This window comes from Panthera onca, chromosome A1, assembly GCF_046562875.1.
Source record: "Panthera onca isolate mPanOnc1 chromosome A1, mPanOnc1 haplotype 2, whole genome shotgun sequence".
NCBI lineage: Eukaryota > Metazoa > Chordata > Mammalia > Carnivora > Felidae > Panthera > Panthera onca.
The window spans coordinates 25,295,571-25,309,016 of NC_138339.1; the positions used below are offsets into that span (position 1 = coordinate 25,295,571).

The 13,446-nt window shown below is 35.9% G+C and overlaps 1 protein-coding gene across 6 annotated transcripts in view; it reads left to right on the forward strand.

Annotated features, from left to right (window-relative positions):
• CA1H5orf22 (chromosome A1 C5orf22 homolog) overlaps positions 1–13,446 on the forward strand; it is a 30,102-nt gene that overhangs the window by 1,318 nt on the left and 15,338 nt on the right. For 3 of the 6 annotated variants that reach the window (XR_014137872.1, XM_081796021.1, XM_060634406.2), the window contains exons 2-7: positions 360–505; positions 2,970–3,119; positions 5,380–5,809; positions 8,047–8,109; positions 8,345–8,466; positions 12,172–12,238. Coding sequence is in view for 5 of the 6 variants with exons in the window: in XM_081796021.1 (XP_081652147.1) it covers positions 360–505; positions 2,970–3,119; positions 5,380–5,809; positions 8,047–8,109; positions 8,345–8,466; positions 12,172–12,238 (978 nt within the window). In the remaining variant the exon portion in view is untranslated. The other 3 variants (XM_060634410.2, XM_078444608.1, XM_060634409.2) reach the window with 3 other exon arrangements.

A 13,446-nucleotide genomic window follows, 5' to 3' on the forward strand; every position in this document is an offset into this window, starting at 1 on the left:
GACCCAGGGTGGCTTGAACACACCCTTAATGCCGGAATGTGTCTTCATTGCCCGGTCTTTTCCTGAGAGCCCATCTGTTTACCCGCTTCATCTTCTGAGTTTGTGTTGGGGGCAAGATGGCAGCAAGAGATGCCCATTAAGGCCTTTGGAGGTGCAACCTGGGACTTCTGAGGGAAAAAAGCTGGAGAACGTTATCTAAACCCACCTAGGACGAACAGATTTCGTATTTGCCTACCGTTTAACGATTCGGTGCGCTTCGAACTCCGGGCGGCTACGTTTAGCATGGTTTCTCAGTCTGCAGCTGAGCGGATGCTCATGATTTCAGTGCCAATTCTGAATGTGTGCGTGTGTTTTTACAGGTCCTGCCTTACATATACCGGGCCATTGGCTCAAAGCATCTTCCTGCCAGTAATATAAGTTTTGTGCATTTCGATTCACATCCAGACCTCCTTATTCCTGTGAATATGCCAGCTGACACTGTGTTTGACAAGGAAACACTTTTTGGGTAATACGTGATTTTTGTTAATGATATTTTGTTTTGTTTTGTTTTTAAGTGAACTCTGCCCCTGGTGTGGGGCTCGAACTCAAGAGCTTGAGACCAAGAGTTGCATGCTCCACCAACAGCCAGCCAGGCACCCCTGTTAGAGATCTTTTATTTGCTTGAAATACAGTTTGCAGATGTGATGAACTATTAAGGGAACTAGACTTTGCTGAGCTCATGTGTTTTCTTTTTCTTTTCTTTGCCTGTTTTATTTTAATTACACCAATTGTTGACTTTTTCATAAAGAGCCAGATATTAAATATTTTAGGCTTGCTGGCCATACAGTCTGCGTTGCAACTACTTATCTCTGCCCTTGTAGTATGAAAGCAACGGTGGACACTATGTAACAAGTGAGTGTAGCTATGTTCCAATAAACCTTTATTTACAAAAACAGGTAGCCTGGGGCACCTGGGTGGCTCAGCCCATTAAGCATCCAGTTTTCGGCATAGGTCATGATCTCCTGGTTTGTGGGTTCAAGCCCCACATTGCTGTCTGTACTAATAGCTCAGAGCCTAGATCCTGCCTCGGGTTCTGTGTCTCTCTGTCTCTCCTCCACTCATGTTCTCTTTCTCTCAAAACAAATAAACATTAAATTAATTAATTAATTAATTAAATAAAATCTGATTTAAAAAAAAAAAATGTGGCCCAGCCAATGAAAGAAGTAGAAGAGACTTTAGATGTTACTTGAGCCAGTTCTCCCTACCCCTCCACTTAAAAAGTCTGAATACTAAGGCACAAGATAATGTGTCTTAAACACATTATTCAATAATTATATAGGCAACACATCTTTAATTTGTATATCCTTTCTTCCAGTATTGTCCTTCCAACCTCGCAATTTGTACCTCAATCCACAGGAAGGATCATACCTAATGTATCTATAAACATTGACTTATAAGCCTTTCTTTAGTAATAAAGTTCTCTGAAATTCTGCCACTGTTTATGTATGCATTTTGTTAGAATGTAGTCTACTCATATCAGGTAAAAAGTTACATAGCAGTAACTTTTATTTATAATATAAAATTAAGAGATAGATGTTTACATGAATTAATTTTAGCCTACTACATTTCTTTTAGTTAACTTTTTCCAGAACCCCATTTTAGAGCACTATTTATTTTATTTATTTATTTATTTATGAGAGACAGAGTACAAGTAAGGGAGGGGTAGAGGGAGAAGGAGACACAGAATCCAAAGCAGGCTGCAGGCTCAGAGCTGTCAGCACAGACCCCTACGCAGGGCTCGTACCCACAAACCATGAGATCATGACCTGAGCCAAAGTCAGATGCTCAACCGACTGAGCCATCCAGGCGCCCCTAGAGCGCTAATTTCTAAAGAAATGTGGTAGGGCTACCATTGTTGTTAGTCTCTTTTATAAATTTAGAGATTTCATATTTTAGAAATTGAAAAAAGTTATAAGTATGCAGACTGTACAGTTGTAGAATAATTCTTAAGCTTTTTAGTCTCAGGATTCCTGTATATTCCTAAAAATTACTGAGCTTTCTTCTAAGTGTAGGTTACATCTATTGACATTTACCATATTTGAAATTAAAACTGAGAAATGTTTAAAGTAATAATTCATTCAAATTAATAAACCTGTATGTGTTAGCATAAATATGATATTTTTATGAAAAATGTATTTTCTAAAGCAAAGTATCTGGGGAGAAGAATAACAATATTTAAGTTTTTTTCCCATCTCTTTAATATTTGCCTTTATAAGAGACAGCTATTTCTATCTCCTTCTGCATTCGATTTGTTGCCATATGTTGTTTTGGTGGAACTATATGAAGAAAATTTAGGAACAGTATTTTCATAGCTTTTTCAGATAATTATGAATATTCAGTACCATACCAAAACTTGACAAGTAGTGGTTCTTAAAGCTCAGTTCGAATGTGGAAATCCAACAATTCAATTTCAAGTCTGAATAACCATTGTATGTTGATCAATCTTTCTTTCAGGAAAAATGGTGTTTTCAATTCAGTCACAAGTACTTTTCCTTGAAACAATCATGGTACCTCAAAGTATGTAGCAGAAGTACTTTTTGTGCATTTCTCATTTTACTGCACAGACTATTTAAAATGTATATTCAGGATCAAGGTTTAGTAAACTAGTAAACTGGCTTTTTTTTGTTTTTTTACATGAAACTGGCTTTGGGAGGGGTCAGTGGTGTTTGGTAGTGAAGAATACAGTGACTACTAGTAGAGTTGATGCTGTTGCCTTGATTAATCTCAGGACATCAGCCCACCATTGCTTTGCACTGTTAGTGCAAATGTCAGTACAATGAAAAAGGGAAATAAGCCCTTGATGTCATTACGAAAGTTGTTAAAATCTTGTTCTGGGTGAAATTACATTTGGAAAGCCCACTCATGCTTTCTATTCTTTTTTTCTATTCTTTCTATTTCTATTTCTTTCATGCTTTCTATTTCTTTTCCAGAGAATTAAGTATTGAGAATTGGATTATGCCTGCAGTTTATGCTGGCCATTTTTCTCATGTTCTATGGCTTCATCCCACGTGGGCTCAGCAAATCAGAGAGGGAAAACATCACTTTTTAGTAGGCAGAGACACTTCTACCACAACCATCAGGTAATTTCATCATATTTGTGAGTGTGAAAGGGAATGAATTCTTCTTTTATCTTACTTTGAATCCCCATAATAACTTGTAAGTTCTCTACATACAGATAGGGTCAGATTAAGCCTCAACTATTTAAATAGTTCTCAAAACACCAGGAACCAAGCTTTCATGTCTCTGGACCTTCTTCACATGTCATTTATATTTTGTTGCTAGTCAAGTTGGTTTTGAATAATATGGTCTCCATCTTCTGGAATTCGGGCTCCATTGATGACTAATTCCGTTAAATCAGTGAAATACCTTATACATATATATATTTAATGATTTATATATTTAAGGAAATGCTATTTCCTTACAATATAACTATTGTCCACTGAATTTTTTTTTTTAATGTTTATTTATTTTTTTTTTGAGACAGAGAGAGACACAGCATGAACGGGGGAGGGGCAGAGAGAGAGGGAGACACAGAATCCGAAGCAGGCTCCAGGCTCTGAGCCATCAGCCCAGAGCCCGACGCGGGGCTCGAACTCACGGACCGCGAGATCGTGACCTGAGCTGAAGTCGGACGCCCAACCAACTGAGCCACCCAGGCGCCCCTGTCCACTGAATTTAACAGTTAGCAGTGGAAAAGCAAAATTATCTCATTTTGGGTTTTTTTTTTTGTTTTGTTTTGTTTTTTGTAAATCCAATAGCTAAAAAGTAGATTTGGAGTTTTCATTTTAGTACTATGACTAACTTTAGGTAATTAACCTAAATTAAATTACAGCATTCTCTGACTTGAGTTACATGTGCAACTGTTTTTGTTGTATAAGCAGTTTAATCAATGTTTTATGTGTATTGCAATACTGTAATTATCTTTATAAATATCAACATGTTCTTGACTTTCTACATTCTCTTGTGATGAGATGAATGTGAAGGGTCCTCTATTAAAGAAGAATGCAGGGGCGCCTGGGTGGCTCAGTCAGTTAGACGTCCGACTTCAGCCCAGGTCACGATCTCGCGGTCCATGAGTTCGAGCCCTGCGTCGGGCTCTGGGCTGATGGCTCAGAGCCTGGAGCCTGCTTCTGATTCTGTGTCTCCCTCTCTCTCTGACCCTCCCTTGTTCATGCTCTGTCTCTCTCTGTCTCAAAAATAAATACACATTAAAAATAAAATTAAAAAAAAAAAGAAGAATGCAAATTTAGTTTGGAGGATACAGGCTTTGCCTTTCTTAGGATGGCATAATTTGTAAGAAGCCTGGATATTAGCTTTATTATGTCATTAATCTTATTTTGGAAAATTAATACCTTTTTAAGTTTAAGGCTGTATAACTGGAGGAGGGGGAGTAGAAAATAAATATTGACCTTTATTTTAGTTGGATAGAGCCTGCCTCTGGAAGAAGCACTTAGTTTTGCTTTTCAAAGTATTTACTAAGGCATAAAATAGTGAAAAGCTAAGAACTTACTGAGTAGAAATCTGTAACTTGTAAAATGCATTCTGCATATGTATAACATTTTTAAGTTGCTTTTCATATTAAAATATGTTCATATAAAATTTGACAAAGCTTTGAAACACATCGGAGGGAGTTTCTGTTAACAGAAATTATTTCCAGATACAGTTTTTCTCGTAAGTGATTATTTGGTTAAAGTTTCAGCTGATATGAGCTCCAAAACACTAGCTTAAAGGGGCCCCTTGGTGGCTCATTTGGTTAAGCATCCGACTTCGGCTCAGGTCATGATCTCACAGTTCATGAGTTCAAGCCCTGCGTCAGATTCTACTGACTAGGTTAATTAAAGAAGATCATTTATTTCTTTCTCATATGAGAGTTTACCACATGCAGCCCAGGGCCTTTGTGGCAGTTTACCAGTTCAGCAACTCCAGTTCCTTTTATCTTTTTGCTTCATCTCTAGAGTATTGCCTTTGTCCTCATAGTCCAAGGTGGGCTTGCCACTTCCATGTTCATATGCCAGTCAGTGAGGAAAGGAGAGCAAGGTTTTATACACTTCTTTTCCATTCACAGCCTTAGGCCAGAACTTAGTCAAATGGCCACACCTGGCTGCAAGGTAGATTATGAAATCTTTACTTAACAGTCTTTACTTTGGGCAGTTGTGTGCCCAGCTAAAAATTTGGGGAATGCTATTTCTGCAGAAGAACAGGAATTACAAAAAGTAGGGATAGCTCTTAGCTTTTGTTAAATATGTTCTTTGTTATGTTTCTGAGTGCTTTGGAAATACTATATGAAATGTCAGCTAATTTGTCCATTTGTCTTTAAAATAGTTTTTTCCTCTAATGCAGGGTTACAAGTACAGATCATTACTTTCTAAGTGACGGTCTTTATGTAACTGAAGACCAGCTAGAGAACCAAAAACCTTTGCAATTGGATGTGATTATGGTGAAACCTTACAAACTCTGTAACAATCAAGAAGAAAATGATGCGGTGTCTTCTGCTAAGAAGCCAAAGCTAGCACTGGAAGATGCAGAAAACACTGCCTCTACTAACTGTGACTCTTATTCAGAAGGACTGGAAAAGGACACAGTGACACAGAAGAAGGGCCAAACTTGCCTAGAGCAGTCACATCCATGCTTTTCTGAAAGCCAAGAATGCCAGACAACAGTCAGCACTGGGGAAATTCTAGAAATTTTGAGGAAAGGGGATGCATTTGTTTTGGATATTGACTTGGATTTTTTTTCAGTCAAGAATCCCTTCAAAGAAATGTTCACTCAGGTAAACAAGTGGCATTTTTAAAATGTAGATCTTGAGAATTGTATGACATTTCTCTAGATCAGGGCTCAGCAAATTTTCTGCAAGCAACCAGATATTAATTACTTTATTGGGGGTCCCATATGGTCTCTATCACACATTCTTCCTTGTTGTATTTAAACATTTTTAAATTATACATACCTTTTTTTAAATTGAAGTTTATATGTACCTTTCTTAACTTGAAGGCCATACAAAAACAGGTTGTGAGCTGTGGGTTGCAAATCCCTGCTCTAGATAGTATTTATTTTGTGTTTATTGAGGTAATACGTACATGGGTAGTTGAAAAAACTAAGAAAGAAACATCACCAGTTTCTTGGTGTATCTTTCCAGAGATATTCTATACATGTAAAGAAAGCCCTGTGTGACAGATTTTTCACTGAACAATCAGGTGCCTGATCACACATGTACTATTTGCAGCTAATGATTCAGGCCTCTAATCCGCAGGGTACCTCATCAGATCTTAAATGCAAATCACCAGACAATATTAGTATGCACAGATCTGAGATAGAACTAGGCATTTAAGAAACTGGTAAATTCATGATCCAAATGAGCATTCCTAGGTGCATTTTATGGGCACAACTGCTTTCTTCAACATTTGGGAGGTTATTCAGACCTATTTCAGTGATTCAGATCAACTGTATTTTTTCTACCCAAATTCAGTGTTTGATTATAACAACGATGTTGCACCTTACAATCATAATATGTACGTATAAGAAGCCATGGTGGTTTATCTAAGTTATTAAAGACCTCTAAGTAGGTAATGATTAAAAATAGGTAAGATTTGAGGATTTAGTGTAATCTGGAACAAGAATGGGGGACCTAGAGTATTTTCCCAACTTGTAAATAAGGGAGAAAAATTGCTCTCTATTTCTTCCTGCTGTTGTATTTGGAGCCAGTGACTATAACCACAAGTTCTTAGAATTATGAAATGACCTTAGAGCTATTTAGAAAACTTGAAGAATAGGCGTGTCTGAAAGCTGAAGAAACTGACTTTAGGAATTTATTTTACAAATATACTCATCAAATATTTTTAATGAAAATTTCTAAAAAGTTACATAAGGAACTTAATGGCAGGTATTCCTTTTCCAGTACTATCAGGAAACCTGGGTAGTGGAGATTTTTGTATCCTTTATACCATTTGGTACTATGGAACTTTTGGAAAAGAGCATGTAGTGTACTTTATAATTTAATAGACTTTTTTTTAATGTAGTTAAAGTCACTTGTTTACCTTTTTTAAAGAGCATGTGCAGAAGTCCAGAGTTAAGTTCTGTTTGTTGCTTCTGCTTATTGCTTCTTGGGAAAGTTACTTAACCTTTCTGACCCACAGTTCAAGTATAAAATCAAAATAATCACACCCAAGTCACAGGATTATTACAGTGAGGGTAGTGGCACAACACTGTGCTTTGTGAACTTCAGCTCTTGCATATAATTTCTTCTCAACAATACTCCTAAATGGGATTTTGGAGCCAGATATACCCATGTATAATGGGGCTATTTAGTGTGCTGAATGAAGAGAGACACTCTCCTGCAAAGTCAGTGCTTAGAAAGTATCCTTCTTCCATTGTAACTGCCTCCCCTATCACCTTTAATTTTTTTTTTTTTTTTAACGTTTATTTATTTTTGAGACAGAGAGAGACAGAGCATGAACGGGGGAGGGTCACAGAGAGAGGGAGACACAGAATCTGAAACAGGCTCCAGGCTCTGAGCTGTCGGCACAGAGCCCGACGCAGGGCTCGAACTCACGGACCGCGAGATCGTGACCTGAGCTGAAGTCGGATGCCCAACCGACCAAGCCACCCAGGCGCCCCCCCTATCACCTTTAAATTTCAGGGTTCTCTTTTGCAGCTAGGGAAAGGGCTGCAAAGTGAACCTGGAGCGTTCTTTTGTTATTCAGGACATGTATATTTCCTGTAAATAGCGAAAATCTGTTTAGATCCTAGGATGTACCAATTTGTAGAGTAGAATATTATTAAAAATCTTTCATATCAAGTCTTTTCCATAGCTATTTCATACATTCTTGTCAGTATAGAAATGACAGTGTTTATAACGATATCTGAACTATACATTTGCTGGATTTTCACAGACTGATTTTTAAATAATTATCTATCTTCCTAATATCACAGCCATTTTTACTTAAAGAATATCATCAAAAAAATTAGGTTTTTTTCCCCTACTATATGGGTTTTTGTTTTGTTTTCCAGGAAGAATACAAAATCTTACAAGAGTTGTACCAATTTAAAAAGCCTGATACCAACCTGACAGAGGTATCCTTCATTTATTTCTTTTGCGTTTTGTCTGTTACATATCTAATAATATCTTATAGCCCGTTAGAGTGCTCTCGGACATCTCACCAGAATCTTTGTGTGTTTATTGGGTAAACCCATGGTTAGTACTTACAAGTCATGGTTTAACTAATTGAACTGATATTTTCATTGTAATGGAATTTCACTTCTTTTTTCAAAGAAAAATTATAATCTTGGCTTTTCAATGTACTTAAAGGAAGATTTGGTAGATTGTGTTGATACTCGAATTCATCAGTTAGAAGATTTAGAAGCTGCTTTTGCTGATTTGTGTGATGGTGATGATGAAGAAACGGTACAGAAATGGGCTTCAAACCCTGGGTAAGACCTTGAAACATTTTTTACCCAACTTTATTTCAGTCCTAGATATATTGTTAAGTTTGCTAGATAAATTACTTTTTAAAAATTAGTATTAAATGCCAACACAAGGATGCTGGCTGGCTCAGTTTGTAGAGCATGTGATGCTTGATCTCAGGGTTGTGAGTTGGAGCCCCACATTGGGTGTAGTGCTTACTTAAAAATAGTATCTTAAAAAAAAAAAATGCCAACACAAATTTACTAGCAATAGCTAGCCTTTACTAGGTGCTATCTATATGCCCAGTTGTAAGATTTTTTTCTTGCATTTATCTCATTTATTCCTTCTAATAATCTTAAGACTTTGTGTTCATTTTATAGGTGAGGAAGCTAAGACACAGAGGTTTAAGTTGCTCTGAGTCCCATAGTAAGTGGGTATGCTTTTAATCATTGTGCAGTAGCTGCCCCATAAGATGTGGTGCTGGGTCTTACAGAAGATTAATGATTTGTAAGACAGCCCCCATTCAAAGGAGAGTAAGAAAAAAAAAATTAACCTATCAATAAAAAAGTAAATTACTAGATTGGTAAATTAAAATGTGAAAATTTGCTTCCTTTTAAGGATAACCCAATGTGAGTACAAGGTCAAAACTGCCCATCATATGAGGAAGCACGATTTGAAAGCTGGATTCTTCATCAGGTCATCTATTTGGCCAATTGTCTCAGCATTAACATTACCTTGAAAACATGAAGAGAAAGTTCTTTTCGTGTGATCATTTGTCGATTTATAGGGTGGGGTGAAGAGTGCCTTTAGTGTTAAAAAGCAAGTTTGAAAGAATGTTGACATAAATAGTGTAGTTACTTTTCTTGGAACTAATTCTATTTTTTTCTAGTGAAGTGTAGTTGACGTACAATATTATATTAGTCTCAGGTATACAACATAATGAATCGACAATTCGATATATTCTATAGTGCTCACCACAATAAATGTGGTTACCACCTGTTACTATACAATATTATTATACCATTGACTGTATTCCCTATGCTTTAGTTTTTATTCCTGTGACTTATTTTTATAACTGGAAATTTGGACCTCTTAATCCCCTTCACCTGTTTCACCTGTCTCCCCACCCCCTCTGGCAGCCACTGGTTCTCTGTATTTATGAGTCTGTTTCTGTTTTTGTTTGTTCATTTGTCCTGCTTTAGATTGCACAAGTGAAATCATGTGGTACTTATCAAACTTACTTCACTGAGCATGATACTCTAGGTTCATCCATGTTGTCATAAATGTCAAGATTTCATTCTTTTTTATGTCTAGGTAATATTCCATTGTATACATAGACATGTGTATGTGCATATATCTGTCTTACGTTTTCTTTATTCATTTGTCTATCGATGGACACTTGGGTTGCTTTCATATCTTGACTATAACAAATAATACTGCAGTAACAATAGGAGTGGATATATCTTTTCAAATTAGTGTTTCTGTTTTCTTTGAATAAATACCAAGTAGTGGAATTACTGGATCATATGGTATTTCTATTTTTAATTTTTTGAGGAACCTCCATACTATTTTCCATAGTGGCTGTACCAGTTTACATTTTTGCAGACAGTGCACAAAGGCTTCCTTTTCTCCACATCCTCACCGACACTTGTTCTTTTCTTGTTCTTTGATACTAGCCATTCTGACTTATGTGAGGTAATTTCTTACTGTGGTGTTGGTTTGCATTTCCTTAATGATTAGTGATGTTGAGTCTTTGAAATAATTCTTTAAATCATATAGACTCAACAAAAAGCCTGAAAACTAAAATGGAACCATCAGACATCAACTTTTTTGTCCCCATGAGCATAGGAAGACCAGAACCAGCTTATTTTCAAATTGATCTCTCACAAACAGATTATTCTCCACAGTGTAAATGTAAGAAATCAGTCATAAGATACCAACATAAATTAGAAAGTTAAAATCATAGTACTTTGGGCCACTAAGTCTTATTATGTCATTGTTATTGGTAATAATTCATCAGATTTCTAGAAGAATACATAGGAAACTGGAATAGAGGTTGCCTCTGGAGAGAGGAATTGTATGGCTAATTCAAAATATTAGCCCATTGAATATGGCTATTCAAAATATTCAGTGTAATTTTTGTTTCAAATATTGAGAAACCTCCCTGAAATATAAACATTATAAAACTTTATTATCTCTAAAAAAAGAGTAGTATGGAATAAAAACCATAATTGTATTCATCACATCAATAAATATTGACCAGGCGCTTTAACATCAGTTAATGCTCTTCTTCTTCAGTATAGGGAACTCATTCAAAAAATGATTCCCTCCTTCTTGAAATTATGATGGAAGAGGGAGATCTAGAAATATCTCACAGAACATGATTCTTCCTAGAAACATTGAAAAGTACCTACTATTTTGTGAATTTGTGATGTCTCAAGCCGAGTTTAAAACTTAAAATAGCATGAAAACCTTGGAGTCCTGGATCTAGCCTATAGATGGGGCCACTTTCACTGAAACCCACTGTGCCTGGTAAGCATGCCCAGTTAACTCTTCAGCACTTGCAGAGTTCTGTCACAGAGTTGAAGAAACAATGAGGCTACAACAGAAATGAGTCCAGACCATGATTGGAATGGAGGGAAAATAGAATAGCACAAAGGAAAAGTAGGTGAGACAGCAAGAAGAATCTCCCCAAATTTACCATGCCCCTGAAGAGCCAGACCCTCAGCATGAAGGAGTCTTCACTGTTCCTTAAGAAGTACATAAAGTAGATGGAAACCAATTTGACAATAAATTTCATATTAAAAAAATAATAATAAATGGGCAGGGGTTCCTACCCTCAGAAAGAAAAAAAAAAAAGAATTAAATAAAGTAGGTGATTAGGGTCTAGAAGACCAGAAAGTCTTTTCATAAAAAGAGAGTAACAGAATGAGTGGATAGATAGGTCTCCATGACCCCCTCTTGCTTTCTTTTTTCCCTCCTAGCAGTTGCATAGATATTGATGGGGAAGACAAAATACTAGAAACATCAGTCAGGACTCCCAAAGAGTTCTATTTAAATTTAATAATGGGCACCTGGTTGGCTCAGTTGGTTAAAAGTCCGACTTCTGCTCAGGTCATGATCTCATGGTTCACGAGTTCAAGCCCCATGTCAAGCTTTGTGCCAACAGCTCAGAGCCTGGAGCCTGCTTCAGATTCTATCTCCATTTCTCTCTGCCTCTCCCCCGCTTGCTTGTGTGCACTCTCTCAAAAATAAAAAGCATCAAAAATAAATAATAAATAAAATTTAAATGACTTAAAGGCACTAGTGTTAGTATACTAAATGGTATAGAACTTTCCCAGGTGTAATTGTGTATGTCAGTAAATATATTCTTAATTTTTTTTTGAACTTTTGGGTAACTTTTTCAACACCATGTGCTCAAGGCACTTAGTTTTCTTATTGATCAAAATAATTTTAAATCACAATAGAGCTTCTATTTTTAAAAAAGAGGAAAATCTCAGTTTCTTGAGTGTTAATTTTCAACGTTTAACACAATGTATACTTTTTTAAGTAAGAAAAAACATTTATTTCTTAATATTTTAAGATGATATTTGAATGTCTTTATCTTTCATTTCTCAATTATGTGAAATGTATTGTTAAAGATATACCTTAAATGTTACGTATCTATCATTTGCTTCTGTAATTTTAGTTGAGGTGGTGTGATGTTTAATTGAGGGGTGGCTTTTTTCCAGAATGGAATCACTAATTCCACTTGTACAGAGTTTGAAAAAACGGATGGAAGTACCAGACTATGAAATGGTAAATATATTGCAGTATAAAATTGACCCTTTAGAAAGACATTTTTCTGAGTAGAAAAAGTACTTTTTATTTAAGTGGTTTGCTTTTATTTGTGTACCAGGGAAGTGTAAATGAATTCTTTTTAAAAAATGAGAAGAAATGAAAAAATACACACTTCTTAGAAGTCAGAACATTGGAAAAGTTTTCCAAAAAAATAAGCTTTCTAAAGTTGTCCCTTCTTTATTGATTCATTTTTATACTCCGTTCCTCCTTCTTTCTTTCCTCCCTCTAAAAACTTTCCTGATTATAAAAACCAAGCAGGAAGATAAAAGAAGGTGTTCTGACAAGTACATCTCAGCCGTATCAGCTGTATTGCTGACTTTGTTTGCCAACAGTGACCTGAAAGCTATGGCAAAAGTGAATACTTCTAATGATAATTTCTTTTATTTTTATATCATTTTTCAGTATTTGAGGCATAAAATTTCCTATTTGAAGTTCAAGTGCCTTTTCTCAGATTTTGTGCTAAAACTAAGACCTCTAAGTCTTCTTCTTTTACTCCTGCTGCTGCTTTTACTTCCAATAAATTGTTTTGTTCTAGTGTTTTATTTAGTTATGGAATACAATTAAACCACCTTACTTGAACTGAAGTTTATGTATTGATTTAATGCCAACTTTATAACAATAAAAAATATTAGCAAAAGAATATTTTGCTTAAATTGGAGCTAGTCCAAATGCCTTAGTCCACCCCTTTTTTCATGGCAGTTATTAAGAGTGATAGAGTTAGAAGATCCTTAGGATTTAAAAATGTTTTGAGTTCACATGACATTATTGAATGTGTCTTCATGCAGGTCTGCTATAATCATTATATTACATCTGGATTTTCCACTGGTTGGGAGTGGTTTGTACATTGTTTGTTGAAAGACAGAAGGGATGGCATGGGCTTGGGCAGATAATGTAATCAAATATGATGTGCCTATAGCTGCAGGGTTAGAACACTAAGTGTTTTGATCAGTTCAGTAGAAAAGAACATTCATATCATTTTACTACGTGGATTGTTCCTAGTTAAATTTTTGATGTGTATTCAGAACCTCCAATAAAATATCAGATTAATGGTTTTTTTCCATGCTTTGCACTTATATACAGTAGGCAAAACAGTGACATACTTGAGTTCCAGTTTTCAAAACTTCAAGCAAAGGTTATAAAATGTTAGCCTGTGAGCCACTTCTAGC